Here is a 19,805-nt window from a genome sequence, read left to right as displayed (position 1 = left end):
GTGAAGTTGAATATACACATACACTATCGCCAAGCAAATCCACTCCCAGGTATATATCATAGAAAAGTTCTTGCATATGTATACCAGGAGACACATATATTAATGTTTATAGAAGCATTCTTTGTAAGAGCCCCACACTGGAAACATCCCATATGTTCTAAAGTAGCATGGATAAATAAACTGCAGATACTTACAGAATAAAATGCTAGAAACCACTGGCAATGAAAGTAGAGTTATATACAACTTGGATGAAAATTATAATGCTAAACAAAAGTCACAAAAGAATACATACAGTGTGATCTCATTTACATGAGATGCAAAAACAGGTAAAGCTGAATTCAGTATTTAGGGATACACAGACAATAAATTATAAAGAAAAGTATGAAAATGATCACACAAATGTCATGAGAGTGATCACCTGTAGGGAGGAAGAGGGATGTGCTTGGTGAAGGACACATGGGGAACTTCTGAGGTGCAGCTAATTTCTAGACCTTGTTGTTGAACATATGTATCATGCACTCTTCTGTATATATGATGTATCATGTGGTAAAAAGAACTTTAAAAACAAATCTTAAAGTAACATATGCTTTCAAAATATAGTAATGAGACCAAGAGGGACTGAAAAAATCTTGTGTACCATACAGAAATTTGCTGGTTATCTTGTGGCAAAATATCTTAAAAATTTGTCAAACTTAAGTACGAATTATCTACTTTTCTTCTATAAAAAGACAACTGTTCCAAATTCGTTGACCTCTTCTATGATGACTGTGGCTATCAACAGTATGCTACATAAGTACACAGCAGGTATCAAAAGCCAAAATAGCCGCCCACGTATCTAATCCATCTCCCTTCAAGGTAAAGATATTTTAACAATGACTGAGAAAGCAGCTGCTCTTAAAAGAACTCACAATATACAGAGAATATTCTGATAATGGACGTTTAAAAATGTTTCCATTGTTACATGATTTTATTGTTGACAATAATGTCTGTCACCAATAAAAACTCAAAACTGCAGTTTTATAGACATGGAATAATTGGTCGAGAAAAACAAGGACATTGCTTAAGTATTGTATTTAGCTCCCCTCCAATGGAGCTTTCAGACCAGCTAGGCAGCTCCTGCATTCTGGCCAGAAGCCACTGGGTTGTAACCGTTTTGATTTTAATCCCAGTTAACCTGGGAAGGATGATTCTATTAATTTCTCCCCTTCCCCGAGCAAAGAGATCAGCTGCTTTCTGAAGGCTCTCTCTAAATCAATGCTTTTTTTTTTTTTTGAAGCAGAGGAGAGGTCGGAGGATAGACTGGAGAGAGAACCAAGAAAGGTGAACAAAGCTACTGGCTGTTTCCAAATTAACAGTTTTAAGCCAGTAAAAACAGGAGTATTTTGGACTTTAAAAATAACATGGGATACCAGAATACACAAACTAGCACAGCAATCACTAAATGTAAGAACTGAGTTATATCAGGGAGGATAAATTTAACCAGGCAAATTTCAACAAAAACTTCCACATAATTGTAGGATGAGCAGAAATGAATTTCAAATCAGCCTGAATTACTATTGTGGCAAGGTGTTATAAGAGTCTCAAAAATAATAAAGCATATTCTATTGTTACTGTTAATATTATAAAGTGAAAGCAAAAGTTTTAATGTACTGTTAATAGATAAAATTTTAAAGTTAATTTTATCAAGATCATTACATCTTATAATTTAAAATTTTCTATTTTTATGTTTTATAATATACATATTTTATAAGTACAGAAGTACATGTATATAATTTGCAAACGAACACACATACACACACATAAATATATACAGTCCCAAAGTTTTAGGTTGTTATTATTTGTTTAACTGATGAGGATGATATGAAAAAAGTAAATGTTAATAAACACCTGGTTGAAGGTTATGGGTTCTTTATTTTAGAATTCTAAGCTGTTACTAAGCCATGAGTAGACATCTTCATTAATGACATACGGACAAAGAACTTGACCTAAATATTAATTCTCAGGCCTAATTAAACTATATGTTTAATTAAATGCAGATTCTGCTAAGAATGAATTTAAAAATTCTTTCAATGCAATTCATGCTTTCAAATTTTGGTTTTTAAAAACACATAAATTGTTTTAATTCTACTGTCCTGAAAACAAACAATCTCTTCTTTCATGGTTACAAAATGATCAGTAACAGAAATACAAGGGTTTTTTTGTTTGTTTTGTTTTTAGTATCAGCACTGGAATGAGGCTAAAAGAATTATATAAACATCAGGAACTTTCAACAAAGTTAAGATGCTAGAAGCACCTGCAAGTAAATACAAACATAACAGTTCTTTAGCTTTTCACTAGGTTGATATAAAACAATAACAACACCAGCATCACCACATCCTACCTTCTATCTAGAAAAAGCAGTTCCAATGGAACATACTGACTGACATTCCACAAAGGAAGATTAACAATACTTAATTATAAATTATAATTAAGATATACTTAATTATATACTTAGTTATAAATAATTATATTAACTATAAACAAATAAATTACAGAGACACTGTAAGCTTCAACCTGTAACGTCATGCCAACTATTATTCTCCTTGTTACACAAATCTACCAAAAGAATTTCTGGAAAAGAAATGAAATTTCTAGTTTCAAAACCTAGTTTTTCCCCATTAAAAAGAAAAGAAAAAAAAAAGCAGGGAAGAAAATTGCCAGGCCAGCATTTTAACTAAAATTTCCTCAAAAACTTGAAACGTGGGCTTCCCTGGTGGCGCAGTGGTTGAGAGTCTGCCTGCTGATGCAGGGGACACGGGTTCGTGCCCCGGTCCGGGAAGATCCCACATGCCGTGGAGCGGCTGGGCCCGTGAGCCATGGCCACTAAGCCTGCGCGTCCAGAGCCTGTGCTCCGCAACGGGAGACGCCACAACAGTGAGAGGTCCGTGTACCACACACAAAAAAAACCCCAAAAAAACTTGAAACATAATGAAAGAAGGTAAATATTTCATTAAGTATATATATTAAGATAAATCTTATTTTTAATATATACATGTGATTCTTCGGATGAACACTAAAATTGCTTTCTTCATTCTGTTATCTAGAAATTGAAAACACAAAAACAAAAATTCATCTACTCTTTAAACAGACTACCAAAGAAAAGGAGCCTCTTTCTTATTCTTCTTCCATAACTTAAGAAAGGGATACTACTTATCACGCCTTAGAAGTCTTTATCATGGCTCCCAAGAAAGGTAAATGGGCTAAGAGAACTTCTGCTTTGCCACTGGAAAGACAGCAACAAATCGTCTACACAAACTGGCCTTTCAGGTGACCATGGCTGTATTTTCAACCCAGACAGCAAACACTGTAGTAGTCTGACCAGAATCCATTGTTGGTTGTATGACATGTTACTCCGCAAACCAATCCCAAAATAACAGAATAGACTGATAAAGGCAAGTGTCCAAAGTGAAACCTGCTGCCAACTGGCTCTTACCAACTTTTACATATAGGAAAGTTTTATAAACAAAATATAAGATGTTTTAGTAAAAAAGAAAATAAACAGTGCTAGAAAGGGGATTTTGAAACAGGAACTTTCACATATTGTTGGTAGGAGTATAACGTGGTACAACCTTTCTAGAAAACAATTTGGCTATATATATCAAGAACCTTAATTGTGCTTTACATCCTTTTATTCTAATAATTATACTTTTGACAGTCTATCAGAAGGAATCAAAATATGGTTTAAATACAATATGTAGAAAGCTGCTAATCAAAGCACCATTTAAAATAATTAAAATTGTAAGCAGCTTAATAAAACATTAAGTGGTTAAACATTGTTAAATTATGATATATTTAAATAATACATATTTATCTAAAATGATATTCAGAAAGAATATGGAAAATTGCTTACAGCTTTGTGGGACATTTCAGTGATTCTTAAGAATAATTTTTATTGTAAAACTTTTTACTATTCCTTGAAACCTGGTACTTACCCCTTATTTATCACTCCTAGCTTCAGTCACTATCTCTACAGTTTATGGCAGTTAAAATCCTTGGATGACCTTGCCAAAGAACTCTAGGCTTGCTGCAAGGGCATGAGGTTCAGGGGGAGGCTGGAGGTTGTTTTGTTGTCCAAAACACTACTTTGATTAGAACAACTTCATTAAAAGCAACTGTGAGGGTGGATTGAAATTAAGGTGAGTGGGCCTCACTTTTTTAACCTCTCTAAAAGGAAGGCAAGAGGTATCCTAGGGGTCACAGCAGTAGAAGTACCAGTCCCTATGGCTGCTTACACCTGAGTCCAGAGTCTCTCCTTGCAGACTAGAGGTTGGTAGTCAAGGACAGATAGGACAAATCTGGTCCATGGCCTGCTTTCATAAATAAAGTTTTATTGGAACACAGCAAGGCCTGTGTGATTATGTGTTATCTATGGCTGCTTTCACTCCACAATGGCAAATTTGAGTCCATATGCCCACAAAGCCTAAAATATTTACTATCTGGCTCTTTACAGAAAAAAAAGTTTGCTGACTCCTGCCCTAGACCACTGAATGTTCTTACACAGAGCGATGCCTGCACTGAAACCCCCAAAGCACCTAGCCATCAGTACCACAGATGACCTCATTCTACTCCTGGCTGGGCTTAGCCATACTCTACAGCACAGTTACTCGCTGGGATATGATCCCATGGGTTCTTTGTAATGCTGGATCAGGATGGGTTAAATCAGTATTTTTTTCCTAATAAAAATTGAGTACTGAGTTAAAAAGAAAAAAATATATATGTGTGTGCGTCTGTACATATACATAACAAGTCAAATATTTATAACCCCTAATCATAGTGATCCCTGTCCTTTTTTTTTGCTGTGTCTATCTCCTTCCCCAAAGTGTCTGGCACCAAAAAAGAGCTTAGTGAATGTTTACTGACAAAAGGAAGGAATACAAGAACAAAAGGAAGGGAGGAAGGAAGTAGAGAGGGAAGGAGAGAAGCAGAGAACAAGAGAAACAGGTAGGCAGGCAGGCTGGCAACTTGGGAATAGCTTACAGAAGTACCAACAGCACTCAACAGAAATTTAAACTGAAAAAGTAGCACATTAAATTGTATATAGTATATAAGCTCATAAAATACCATAGAAAAGGATAGAAAAAATATACTAAAATGTTTTAACAACACTTGCCTCTATGTGATGGGAATATATTTCTTTATGCTTTTTTTTCCAGAATATTCTCTATACAAGAACAAAACAAAATAACAAAACAAAACATCCCCTAAGTAGAGAAAAAAGATAATTTGTATCATCCTATAGAAGTACAGGTGATTTAAACATTGTTTCTAATAAAATGGGTTTTTCATTTTGTATATACTATTTTTATCCTAAATTATAGGAATGCTTTATTTTCTGAATAACTATTTTCTCATTATAAAAGTAGTACATTGTTTTTGTATGAGGATAATATAGAAGTTATAGAAGAAAATAAAAACCACCCATTAGAAATAATCAGTTAACATTCTAGTATATTTTCAAATGAGTGTAGACCCACATACGTGCACACAGGTGCACACACACACAAAATTAGTTTTACTTGTTTTTGAACTTTACATAAAGTGGAATCACACAATATGTATTTTTCTGTCTAGCTTCTTTTGCCATCATTATCTTTCTGAGATTCATCCATATTCTTGCATGCAGCTGTAGACTGTTATAGCTGTGTAATATTCCATTACATGAAAATACAATTTATTTAACCATTCCTGGTTGGTGGGTATCTGGGTTGTTTCCAGTTTGGCACTCCTATGAATAACTCATAATCTATATTTTTGTACATGGCTTTTGGTGAAATGTGCACACATTTCTACTGATTATAAACAGAGTATCTCAATGTTAACAGATAATTACAAACTCTTTTCCAAAGTGATTATGCTAATTTACACTTACGCTAGTACTGCATAATCATTCCCATTGTTCTACATCCTTGCCTTGATTTGTTTTCATCATTGATTGATTTCTTACCTTAGGTTACTGTTTTTTGTTTTTTAGTTTTTAGTTTCAGATTTTCCATTATTTTTTTATTCAATAAATATTTTCCACGAATTTGGTTCTTTTTTACATTTCTAGCCAGTGGCAAAATTCTCAACCTTATTTCAATTTCCCTGAACATATTAAACATAGTCTTTAAAAAGTCTGTTTCTGATAACTCCATTGTCTGGATCATCTGTCTATTGTGTATCAAGTCTCTTAATTTCTAATCATGTTGTCTCATCTTCTCTTATGCCTAGCTATTTTTGATTAAGTACCTGGCATAATACTTAATAAAATTCTAGTATACAGAAAACAGTATAAGTAAGTTGAAGCCTAGAATAATATTATTTTCTTTAGAAAGGGTTTACATTTGCTTTTGGGAGCCAATTTGAGACACTTAGCAGTCCTAGATTACCTTAATCCAGTTTTAGGGATTGAGATGAGTTAAAGTTGAGCTACAGTCCCTGAAAGAAGGCCATTCTATTTCCAGTTCACTCATATTTCTAGGCTTATAGACCTTAGGGCTTCCAACCTAAAGCTTGCATGGGGCCTACCTACTATTAGTGAACCCTGGATTCCAGTTTTTCTCCCTCTAGCCTTGTAAAGGTATTGAAAGCTCTGTCAATTTAATAGTCATTCAGCTAATAAACTGGAATTGGCAGATACCCTTGAGGAAATGCTGGACTCCCCTCTCTTCGTTTTCTCCTTCTTCTTCATCTAGAGCCCATTATTCTTCATTGTTTTATCAGTTCTCCCATGTCTTTAGGCAGATTAAAAAAATTTTTTTCCGTCAGTTTTTCCAGTTATTCTCAGCAAGATGGTTGGTCCAAATTCCTTAATCTGCCCTTGTTGTAAGCAGAAATCCCCCATGCCCTCTTTAATTAAAAAAAAAATTAAGATATTAATTCACATACCATAAGATTTACCCACTTAAAATGTACGATTCAATAGTTTTTAGAACATTTATGGAGTTGTGCCTCCATCACCATAATCAATTTTTGTTTTTCTCTTTTTTTTTTGGCTTTGCCATGAGGCATACAGGATCTTAGTTCTCTGACCAGGGATCGAACCCATGCCCCATGCAGTGGAAGCAGGGAGTCTTAACCATTGGACCGCCAGGGAAGTCCCACCATAAGCAACTTGAGAACACTTTCATCACCCCCAAAAAAATCCTGGACTCCATTAACCCCTCTCTCCAGCCCCTGGCAGCCATTAATCTGCTTTTGGTCTCTATGACTTTACCTAATTTAAATAGTTTGTATAAATTGAATCATACAATATGTGTCTTTTGTTGTGTGGCCTCTTTCACATAGCATGGTTTCAAGGTTCATACATGTTGTAGCATATATTGATATTTTAATTCTTTTTTACAGTCAAATAATATTCTGTTGTATGGATATATCACATTTGGTTTATACATATATCAACTAAAGGACATTTGGATTGTTTCCACTTTTGGCTATTATAAATGTTATGGACATTTCTTTATATTTGTGTGGACATATGTTTTCAATTCTCTTGGGTATATACCTAGGGGTGGAATTGTTAGGTCAAATGATAATTCTATATTTACATATTTAAGAATTATCAAACTGTTTTTCAAAAGTGGCTATACCAAAAAAAAAAAAAAAGTGGCTATACCAGTTGCAAAAGGAGTCACAGGTATGAAATGAATAGTATGGGGAATACAGTCAGTGTAATATCTTTGTATGGTGACAGATCGTAACCAAACTTATCGTAGTGGTCATTTTAAAATGTACAGAAATATCAAATCACTATGTTGTGTAATGGGAACTAACATAGTGTTGTATGTCAATTATACTTCAAAACCAAACAAATTGATAGAAAAAGAGACTGGATTTGTGGTTACCAGAGGCAGGGTGAGGGTGGGGAATGCATGAAGGCAGTGAAAAGCTACAAACTTTCAGTTACAAGATAAATAACTACTAGTGATGTAATGTACAACATGATAAATATAGTTAACATTTCTGTGTTACAGATGAAAGTTGTTAAGAGAGTAAATCCTAAGAGTTCTCATCATAAGGAAAAAATATTTTTCTATTTTTTTAAAGTTTGTATCTATATGAGATGGTGGATGTACACTAAACTTATTGTGATAATCATTTCATAATGTATGTCACTCAAATCATTATGGTGTATACCTTACACTTATACAATGCTGGATGTCAGTTATATCTCAAAAAACTGGAAGGAAAAGAGAGTGGCCATACCACGTTTCAATCCCACTAGCAACATTTAAGGACCATGCCCTCTTTTTAAGCAATTATTTTTAACACCCAAATTTACTAGCCTTAATAAAATAGACCAATTATTCCTCAATAAAGCTGAAATAAATAAAATAGAAAATATTCATAAAAATAGGGACTTCGCTGGTGGCTCAGCGCTTAAGAATCTGCCTGCCAATGCAGGGGACACAGGTTTGAGCCTGGTCCGGGAAGATCCCACATGCCATAAAGCATAAAGCCATAAGCCCGTGCACCACAACTACTGAGCCTGCGCTCTAGAGCCCGTGAGCCACAACTACTGAGCCTGTGTGCCGCAACTACTAAAGCCCACGCGCCTATAGCCCATGCTCTGCAACAAGAGAAGCCACCACAATGAGAAGCCTGCACCCCCGCTCCCCACAACTAGAGAAAGCCCGTGTGCTGCAACGAAGATCCAATGCAGCCAAAAATAAATAAATAAATTTATAAGAAAAATAATAAAAAATAAAAATAATTCTCTAACTATAATAAAGGAGAAACAAAATAAAATATAATAAATTAACATAAATTTTAATATGTAAGTTGTAGGGCATAACAACAAAGAATGAACACCAATGCATACATCAATTTATAATGAATAAGACAGGATTTAAGAGAAGATTCAGCTATTCTACAGAAGAGGTATAAGAAAATAAAAAATCAGAGGTATTGGTAGATATAAAAACTCGTGTTAGAATAAACAAGTCATATATGAATTTGAGGAAATGCAAATTTCAATTTGATGAAATTCAAATTCAAATACGAGATATGAATTGTTGGAATTCAAATTCAAATTTGAGAGAAATAACCTTAATTGAAGTAGTGAGAACATGCCAAGATAAATTATAAACTAACTGAAATAGAAAAAATGAGGAAGTGTGATGCTGTTGCAATGAATCAGGATTTTAAATTAAGTATAGCACCAAAGTAATTTTCTATGTTACTGTATAGAAAACATATTTCCTCACTTAAAATGTTGAGGCATTCACTTCTCTCTTAATATTTAAAAGATCTTGGAAACCATACCTTGTGACGAAGGAATACAGAACAGATTGCAAGAAGAAATCTTAAAAAAAGAAGCCAGAGAAAAAAATGTAATAGCCTTTTGGAGACAATTTCAGACTAAGACTAAAAAATAATAGGCAAGCCAAAGATACATAATCTCAGTATGTTATTTTTACATCAGTTCCTTATCTTTGGGTTACAGTCATCCATTAGGCTTTTAACAAGATCCATAAATTTCATGTGCTTCCATAATTTTAAAACACTTGATTTTAAGTCTTTGTTAAAAGGAGCTTCCATTTTCTTATTGTACATTTGCAATTGGTTTCATTGCTTTTGCAGTAATAGTATAATTACTTGTGAAAGGAAAATCCAAATGGAGTTGGTATTGCTGAGAGCTCTCTAAAATGGAGCCGGGAAGCCATTAAGGAATTGTGACTTACGCATGTCTCAGCCTGGATGGAGTGTGACCTTTTGACCTTACAAGCAAGTCATCCAGAACATATGCCAGAAACTCAAGATACTTATTGGATCCTTACCTTAAAATAACTAGTGACAGTCTATCTACCTGTAGGACCCCTATCCTAAAACAACTTGTGATTCCTTAAGGATAAATCACAATCCTTCCCAGGCAATTTTTAACAACCTCGTGGCTTTTTGTCTTTATAAGCCCCTGACTCTTTCTCTTCCTCAGCACACTCTTTCAGGATTACCCAAATCTGTGTCTCCCGAATTGTAATTTTAAGACGCCCCCCAATAAACTCTTTTCTTATTTGCAGCCCCCTGCATTATTTTTTTTTGGTTTACACACTAAAAAGCCTTTTCAACTATATACTTGGAGATGTTATAATACTGAGTAGACAGAGAAAGATGCTAGCCCAACTCTTCATACCCTTTCCTCCCAACAAAACACACTTGATTGGTGCTAATGAGCACTGGTCAAACTCATTAGGCTCCCTCTTTCTTCAGGCTTGTCCAAATAATGTCAATGAGGGAGGAAGAAAGGGAAGAAAATAAAGCATTAGTTTAGAGGCAACGAAGGAAACAGCAAAATCAGACAGACCAGAGAGAATAAGGAAAGAAATGGAAGCAACTCAGGCAAGCAGATATGGATACAAAAGGATAGTTAAGCAAACAAAAACATCTGGAAAGAGAGACAGAAGTAAAAGAACCTATGAACTTGAGAAAATAAAAAGGTTCTGATGGGACTAGAAATAAGATCCCATTCTAACAAAGTCCATAGTTAGATTTATTTATTTATTTATTTAAATTAATTAATTTATTCTTGGCTGCATAGGGTCTTTGTTGCTGTGCGCAGGCTTTCTCTAGTTGTGGCGAGAAGGGGCTACTCTTCGTTGCAATGCGCTGGCTTTTCTCACTGCAGTGGCCTCTCCTGCTGCAGAGCATCGGCTCTAGGCACATGGGCTTCAGTAGTTGTGGCACGCAGGCTCTAGAGCGCAGGCTCAGTAGTTGTGGCACACGGGCTCAGTTGCTCCACGGCATGTGGGATCTTCCCGGACCAGGGCTTGAACCTGTGTCCCCTGCATTGGCAGGAGGATTCTTAACCAGTGCACCACCAGCGAAGTCCCTTTAGTTAGATTTAAAGCATCTCTGAATCCATGGCCAGGGTTGCTCTCTTCAAGCATTTAGCAAAAAGAGTTCCACTGGAGAAAAATAATGGTGGAGAGTGGGGAGAAGAGACGTTAGAGAAGTGGACTAAAAAGGGAGAGAAAAGAGGAGAGGGAAGAGAGTAGGGAGAAAAGGAGGAAGGAGAGGGAAGGGTACAAAAGTTGTAATACAATCAGCAAGTTGGTATCAGCTCCATGGCACTGATAAATGGTTAAGGGCCCTGGTCCTGTCTATTTAACATAGATGGCAAGTTCCTCAAAATGCAATTTATGCAGCTCTGGAAACCAGTCCTCCTGGGAAAACTACTTTTCTAGATCTGTATAAATCCCCAACTATGAAACTACCAAGCCTCAATAATCACTGTTATTGGTCCAGGTCACAATAGATAAACTCTTCACTTTGTTAGGCACCCCCCGACCCAGGACCACAAATACCAAAAAGAATCTATTCAGCCTGCTATTCAGCGATAATATTACTGACAGATGAAAGTGAGAGAGGCCAGTTTACAGATGTGTAGACAAGTAGACACTCTAAAAAAAAAAAAAATAGGGGCCATAAGCATGCTTAGTATGTTTGAAGGGCACCCGGAACGGCCTATTTTCAATGTCTACCTCTACCCCACTGGCTTACCAGAGTACTTGAAATGTTATCAATTAGAAAAATCTAACCTTTAGGTTAGGCTTTTATTTATTTGTTTAATTAATTTATTTTTGTCTGTGTTGGGTCTTCGTTGCTGCGCGTGGGCTTTCTCTAGTTGTAGTGAGAGGGGGCTACTCTTCATTGTGGTGCACGGGCTTCTCATTGCAGTGGCTTCTCTTGTTGCAGAGAACAGGCTCTAGGCACGTGGGCTTCAGTACTTGTGGTGTGTGGGCTCAGTAGTTGTGGCTCACGGTCTCTAGAGCACAGGCTTAGTAGTTGTGATGCACGGGCTTAGCTGCTCTGCGGCATGTGGGATCTTCCCGGACCAGGGCTCGAACCCGTGTCCTCTTCATTGGCAGGCGGATTCTTAACCACTGCGCCACCAGGGAAGCCCTAGGTTAGGCTTTTATATTCTAGGATTCTCCTTATTAAAATGCAAACAGCCATGGAAAAGTAATAGAGTAGGTCTTTGACACATCAGATTGCCATCATAACACCTAAACAGACAAGAAAGCCCTGCAGGAATAGGACAGATAAGCACTAGTGAATAAGGGGAGGAAGAAAAAGTATAACTTACAAAGCACTGTCTAGAGGAAATTTTTGAGTGAATTCCCTGAGAAAAACTGGGCACATAGAGAGGAGCAAGAAAGCCCTAGGTCCTGGGAAAAAAGGAAGAGGAAACAGAGTTTGAGAAAATGGAAAAAGGGAAGTGCAAAGCCAAATTAACCACTTCACAATTTGGTTTCAGGCTGGCTGGAGTGGTCAACTCCCAAAGGTCATAATCCCAGAGTAGCAGCAAAGCATGAAGCAATCCCGAATACCAGGTCTAATATTTGGTTACCAGAAAGTCTGGGAAAAGCAGGAAAACAATCTCTAAGACCAGTGATTGCCAATGGAATATTATCAAATACAGTATAGCAGATTTCTAAACCTTCCTGTCCTGCCACCCACATTCCTCACTCCACCCCAAACCAGGTAAAAAAAACTAATAGGGGAGGGGAGGGGAGGAGAGGGGAGGGGAGCGGAGGCATGCAGAGGGAAAAGTGGATTTGTACAGTTTGCAAAAGGCCCCCAAATAATCCAAATAATTATGACATGTATCATTCCTCTACAGTGACAAGCTCCTTCTTCCACCTAAGTCTAATTAAACCCCAGGTCCAACAAAATGATAAGCAGGTCCAGCACATTATCTTTTAGGCCAAAGCAGTTCTTAAAATTCTTATATTTGAACCAAAACATGATTTTGACTGCCACCTAGTGGAAGAGATAAAGTCAACCACAAACTAAACTGAGGATAAGCAATCTAAAATTATCAAATGTTGTTCTTTATATTCTAACAGCCTAAGACAGTTTCCAAAAGTGTGGTTATATGTAAGATGATTTTAGGTAGCACAAGGATAAACGCTATTTTAACTACTTGGTATTTACTGCAATGCATATTAGAAAAAAGTATAAACAATACTTCATTTCACGAATACATGAAGATGAGGCTAAATTAACCCTAATTTTTCAACGTTAATAAATTTAAAAAATATTAAATTATAATATTACACAGGTGGTACTGGGATATCACCAAAGTCATAAGGTGACTCTAAAATGACTGAAGTTTTGGAAATAGGTGTCTAAGTTGGTTCTTCTAATTGAAGACACTTTTCCCTCACTGTGTCTGAGATTTATGTACATAAAGTGAAATAACAATGTTTTAAGGTACTCCTGTTTTTTTCTCATCAAATAAGTTTCTGAAATTATTTCACAAGCAAATTAGCATTCAATACTGCTAAACCCCTATAAATATTTGCCTTCCTTAAAACATGCTTACCTAGGGCTTCCCTGGTGGCGCAGTGGTTGAGAGTCTGCCTGCCAATGCAGGGGACACGGGTTCGAGCCCTGGTCTGGGAGGATCCCACATGCCGCGGAGCAACTAAGCCCCGTGAGCCATAATTACTGAGCTTGCGCGTCTTGAGCCTGTGCTCTGCAACAAGAGAGCCCGCGATAGTAAGAGGCCCACGCACCGCGATGAAGAGTGGCCCCCGCTTGCCACAACTAGAGAAAGCCCTCGCACAGAAATGAAGACCCAACACAGCCATAAATAAATAAATAAATAAATAAAATTAAAAAAAAAAAAAAAAAAAACATGCTTACCTAGATAGTTATCCTGATTGAAAATAGTTGATTCCCTCTTATTTTGACAAGTTTCATTATAGAAAATATATTTCCATTCAACCTACACGGTTAAACAAATTCTCAGAGAACTGTTTGAACTCCTGCCAACCTACTGCAGTGGAATACACTTTAATGACCTATGTTCTATTGTCACAGTGGTCAATTATTTATCATAGAATTTAGAGGTTTCAAGAAACTCCTGAGCATTTAATCAGCATTCATTAGTCCTTGTATTCACGGGTATTGGAACATATAAGTGAAAATTACAAGATTCACTTCATTATCTTCTCTGATGGCCACCTTAAATGACAAAGATAAATTTCTCATGTGATAAATTTCACACTGCTCTAGCTGCAAAAAAGACTAAAAAATTAAGTATCTGGAAAATGGAAATGGGATTATCAAGACTAGCTTAAACCAATCCTCCTTCATCTCCTGGATTGCAAACTACTTCGACCCTTAACACAGTTAGGCTTCAGCTGGCGAAGAGGTGGGGTTGATGAATAGTTGGGCATTTCCTAAATAGTAATCTGCCACACGTCCCACCTCAAGCACTCAGTTTCCTTCTGAGGAGGCAACCACTCTTACAGTTTCCCATTTATTCCCCCAGAGTCATTTATACATAATTGCATAATATATAACTTGTTAATGTTGTTTTTACCCAAATGGTAGTATACTATATACACTGCTCTGCACTTCACTTTTTTCATTTAATAAAATAAGTTGAAGACTTGTTCCATTTTGATATGTAATAAAGCCACTTCCTTCTTTTCAATGGGTGAAAAATATTCCATTGTATCAATGTGCCATAATTTATTTATCCAGTCCTATAAGAAAAGACATTTTAGTTGTTTTCAAACTTTTGCTATTATAAAAAATAGTGCATTAAACAACCTTGTGCATATATTATTTGACATTGCAAATTAATGCTTAGAAATGAAATTGTTGGGCCATGTAAACTTTGGAATTGGTTGCTGGCATGTTTTTTGGTGAAGGGCAGATCACATTAATTTTATGGATTAAAATTTAAAGAGCATGACATTTTATTTTAGAGTCTTCCCTACTGAGACCAGTATATGCCTTTTTGTTACATGTCTTATTAATTCTAATATGCACATTTAATCATTTCTAAAATATGGATGCATCTCATAATTCAGGACATCTTTTAATCACTGTCAGCCAGGTGGCAGTCATGAAAGTAATTATTTCTGGTGGCACGACAGGTAACTGTCACCTGTGATCGTTTCAGTCATCAAACCATTTAGGAACCATTTAAGGAAGAAATGTGAGCCACAGTGTTTAGAAAGCTTTCTGTGACACCTTCTGGTAAGATCAGGAAAGTGCAAGCATCAAAACTAAAAAGTGTCAATGACTAGGAAGAAAATTCTTTCAAGAAATGTTACACTATCAATGTTCTCAGTGATACTAAGGACAATTTTGTGTGGGCAGGAAATAAAACACTGATTTTGATGACTGCAAGTCAAAAAGTGATTCAGAAGAATTAGACTCTATATGCGAAGAATCAGATTTGTAATATCTTAACCGATATATTTTGTTTATATTTTTATTTTTATAATTACAAGAGTTCTTCTAGTAAACATCAAAATAAAATTCTAAGTCCAAAGAAATTGTTGCATCAGAGGTATGGGTAGCAGTTTATGTATTATGTTAAAAACAACAACAAAAACAATAGGGACTTCCCTGGCGGCGCAGTGGTTAAGACTCTGCACTCCCAATGCAGGGGGCCCGGGTTCGATCCCTGGTCAGGGAACTAGATCCCACATGCATGCCGCAACTAAGAGTCTGAATGCCACAACTAAGGAGCCCAGCTGCCACAACAAACACATGGCGAAACCAAATAAATAATAAATAAATAAATAGTTTTAAAAAAAGCAGCACAACTTATAATCAGCATCTCAGATTTGAAGAAATACTCTACATGTTATTTTAGGTCTCTCAGTAGTATTTTAAAGTTTCTCTCATATAGATTTTGCACATCCTTAAGGCTATTCCTATGTATTTTATCTTTTTCTTCATTATATTTTCTCATCAGAATGCTATTTATTTTTGCCTGTTTTGTAAACAACCACGTTACTGAATTGTCTTATTATTTATAATAATTTTTCAGTGGATTCTTTTGGGTTTTCCAGGTATGCAATGAAATAAATTTTAAACTCTACTTATCTTCAACTATCTGCTGGAATTTAAGCTCAATGAAGGTAAGGATTACGTATTACTTTTACTGTTCTATGCCCAGCACCTCTCATATTACCTTGCACAAATCAGATAATCAATATATATTTGTTAAATGAGTTATATGCATCTTACTTCATAAACCTTCCCAACCACCCCTGACAGACAAGTGGAGTTTAGTATAAAAAGTCAGATATAAGTGAGAAAAGAGTATTTATATTTATTCTCTACCACATACAAACATACAGATCCTGTAAGAAACTGGATATTTTATAATCAAAGTTATATATATTTGGTTATAATTAGTTCTTATTAATAATTAAAAACCTTAATTATAAAATAAATATTTTATTTTAAACACTTACCTTTTGGATCTTATATCTGATGAATCAAACTGGATATTCATAGGTCCAGGATTTATTTCATTATCTACCTCAGGGATGAGAAGATGGCTAGAATCACTATCCATATTTGCCATTTTTTCTTAGACTCTAAGCACTGAAGAAGTCAGTCCTATAATAAATCAGAAAAGAGAAACAATTTAAAGTTTAATTTAAAAAATATTTTATTATTAATAGGTAATATATTTGCATGCATAAGAAATTGAAAAAACACAGGAATTTGCTGAAGATATCTTAATGAGCTACATGCCTAAAATATTTATATTATCAGAAACCTGTTAAGTTGAAATGGAGTTACTGCTTATTTTTCAGCTTAGTAAAAAAGAAGCAGGGCAATCCATTTCCAGTAATAAAATAGATTAGGCTACTTGGACTCATTTTCCTGCAGAAAACAACTAAAAATACTGGATAAAATATTATTATTATTATTTTAAATCAGAGATCTCATACGTTCATTTTATTTTATTTATTTTTTTGTCTGTGAAATATATTAAAACTTTGCTGATGACAGCTGGAAATCAAAACATTAAAACTTTTAACATAATAAAATAGCTGTGTTTGTGAAGATCTTTTAAAAGTTTCCTAAACCAATAAGAGAGAAAAATTAAAAAGTAGTGAATATAATACAAATTAAACATCAATTGAAAATAGGAGTCAGTGTGTTAAAAAAAAAAATTAAGAGGTTGGTCAGGTATAAAGGAAGTCATCTTAAATTTTTAATACTGTTACAGTATGTACAGCACAGCTGAGGTAGGGTGATGGACAATATGACCTCTTGAAGCCCTTTACAATCTTTTTGTTGTTGTTATTCTTTTTTAATTTATTTTTTTATACAGCAGGTTGGATACAATATATTTTTTTTAATTTTTGAAAAGCACCTTTTAGTAAGGAAAAGCAGGCCATTTGCAGGTGAATTTAAGGAACCTAGAAAGTAAGTAGCTCAAAGACGTTGCTTCTGCTCTGAGGGTATTTGCTGTGCCAGGAGAAACTGGGCTGAGGTTTTCAAGACCTTGTGAAGTATTAAGAAAATAGAAGACAAAACCCAAGATTCACCCAAAGTAAGGAACGACTGTAGTAAGAAATCATCTCCTCTCCCTACTTCCCATACAGCTGGGACTACAAAGAACTTTACCATCAGATTAGGAGTTAACAAGAAGTAAAAGTGCCTCACTCCCTCACAAAGGAATAACAAACAAGTTTTCTTGACAATGACTACAGCCTGTATATATGTATGTATGTATGTATGTATGTATGTATGTATGTGTGTCTGTGTGTGTGTGTGTGTGCGTGCTTGAGGGAAATATTATATACCACAAACTGCACCTCATGTGGATTTGCAAGGTGATCAAAGAACACTTAAACCTGTGAATATAATTTCAGGTTACTTGCTTGGTAGAGCTTATAGGCAATTGGCCAAAGCAAATGTAAATCTTTTCTATGAGGATACAGAAAAGATTGATCCTAGGCCTCAAAAGACTTGCGAACAATCTTTCAAGAACAATGAACAGTACATAGTCAAAAATAACCTAGCATATAAAGAAACAAAGTACTATTAGTGAGAACCAGAAGAAATAGCAGAAGCAGATCCACAAAGGCTTCAACTATAGGGATATCAGAATAAGATTATAAAATAATTATGCTTCCTATGTTTAAACAAATAAAGGAAAAAGTGGACATTTTCAAAAAGTAACAGCATATTTGAAAAGGACCAGAATGAATGTTTAGGCCTAAACAAATAAAAAAAAAGAAAAAATATAGTAACACAAAATGTAATAGCCAAAATTTAAAACTCAATGGATGCATTTTAAAGTTGAAGAGAGGGCGTTGGCAACATGGTAGAATAAGAAGCTACCTTTATCTTTCCCCTTCAACCAGTAAACCAGTAAAACATCCACAACACAACAAAGGTGACTCTGCCCAACATACTAGGATGCTGGAGAATCCCACACATCTGTACATCTACAAGTGAGTGGACTGGAACACACAGAGGAGGGGAACTGAGGGAGGGAGAAACCAAGGGAAGAGCAAAGGCAGTGCCTGTAATCCTACCCCTCTGGCTACAGCAGCTGAGACCGCAGCCCCAGAGTACTGGGTAGCAGCAGGGGAGGCAGGGCACATGACTCCTGCCTCAACAGCCCCCATGGCCACAGAGGCAGAGACGTAGAACCTTACAACACTGAAAACAGCAAAGGTGCCCATGCAATCCTGGCTCTTCTTCCCTTTCGTCTCCCTCCCCCCCTGCAGTGTCAGAGTCTGTGACTCAGGAGATCCTGGATGCGAAGGACGAGTCCACCGTCCTGGCTGATGATGCCAGTGACAGTAGCAGAAGCAATGCGCCAACAACCCTGGAGGCACAAGAAGCAATAATGAGGACCCAGGGTAATGCCACTAACAGAGGTGATGGACGATGGAGAGTAAGGGCTCAAATATAACCAGAGTTGGCTCAGGTAAGAAAAACCAAAAGATTGTGCTATAGCACCACCTACTGGAAAGAAAAAGAAAGGCCTCAATTTCTAATCTGTTTAACTCATTATAATCAAGCAAAAATGTAAAAAAAAAAAAAAAAAGTGCCTGTGGAGAAACAGCTCAAATGTGCCTGCGGAGAAACAGCTCAAGTGTGCCTGCAGAGAAACAGCTCATCAGGCACCATGAACCACAGTAACAGTGCACTACAAAAAGAAAATGACAATTCTCCAGAAACCAAACATAAAGTCATGCAATATTGTGATCTAATTGATAGAGAATTCAAAATAGCTGTTATGAAGACACTCGACAAGCTACAAGTTTTCTTGTAGAAAGGCAGTTTCAATGAGCTCAGGAATAAAATTAATGAACAGAAGTAACAAAGAGATTGAAACTAAAAAAGACCTAAACGGAAATTCTAGAGCTGAAGAATTCAATAAATGAGATGAAGAATGAATTAGAAAGCAATGGAAATAGAGCAGACCAAATGGAAGAGAGAATTGGCAAGCTTGAAGACAGAAATCTAGAAATGATACAAGAGCAAAGAGAAATAAGATTTTTTTTTTTTAATGAGGAAATTCTGCAAGAGCTATCTGATTCTTTTAGGAAGGGCAACATTAGGGTAGTGGGTATCCCAGAAGAGAGAAGGGAACAGAGTTTACTTAAAGAAATAATAGCTGAGAACTTCCCAAACCTGGGGAAGGAATTGGATATACAAATCTATGAAGCTAAGAGAACACTTAATTACCTCAATGCAAAGAGACACATTATATTAAAATCATCAAAAGTCAATACAGGGCTTCCCTGGTGATGCAGTGGTTGAGAGTCCGCCGGCCGATGCAGGGGACACGGGTTCGTGCCCTGGTCCGGGAAGATCCCACATGCCGTGGAGCGGCTGGGCCCGTGAGCCATGGCCGCTGAGCCTGCGCGTCCGGAGCCTGTGCTCCGCAACGAGAGAGGCCACAACAGTGAGAGGCCCGCGTACCGCAAACAAACAAACAAAACAAAACAAAACAAAAGTCAATACAAGGAAAAAATTTTAAGGGCAGCCAGGGGAAA

The 19,805-nt window shown here is 36.2% G+C and overlaps 1 protein-coding gene across 13 annotated transcripts in view; it reads right to left on the bottom strand.

The window, feature by feature from the left end:
* The window catches only part of SLC38A9 (solute carrier family 38 member 9), a 102,219-nt gene that overhangs the window by 64,090 nt on the left and 18,324 nt on the right, over window positions 1-19,805 (bottom strand). For 12 of the 13 annotated variants that reach the window (XR_004349170.1, XR_004349169.1, XR_004349172.1 and 9 more), the window contains one exon: window positions 16,248-16,395. Coding sequence is in view for 5 of the 13 variants with exons in the window: in XM_032626419.1 (XP_032482310.1) it covers window positions 16,248-16,360 (113 nt within the window). In the remaining 8 variants the exon portion in view is untranslated. Of the gene's footprint in view, window positions 1-16,247; window positions 16,396-19,805 lie in introns of those variants that run through there. The other variant, XM_032626416.1, reaches the window with a different exon arrangement.

The sequence above is a fragment of the Phocoena sinus genome, chromosome 3 (genome assembly GCF_008692025.1).
Source record: "Phocoena sinus isolate mPhoSin1 chromosome 3, mPhoSin1.pri, whole genome shotgun sequence".
Lineage (NCBI taxonomy): Eukaryota > Metazoa > Chordata > Mammalia > Artiodactyla > Phocoenidae > Phocoena > Phocoena sinus.
This window is presented reverse-complemented; position numbering and strand designations above follow the sequence as displayed.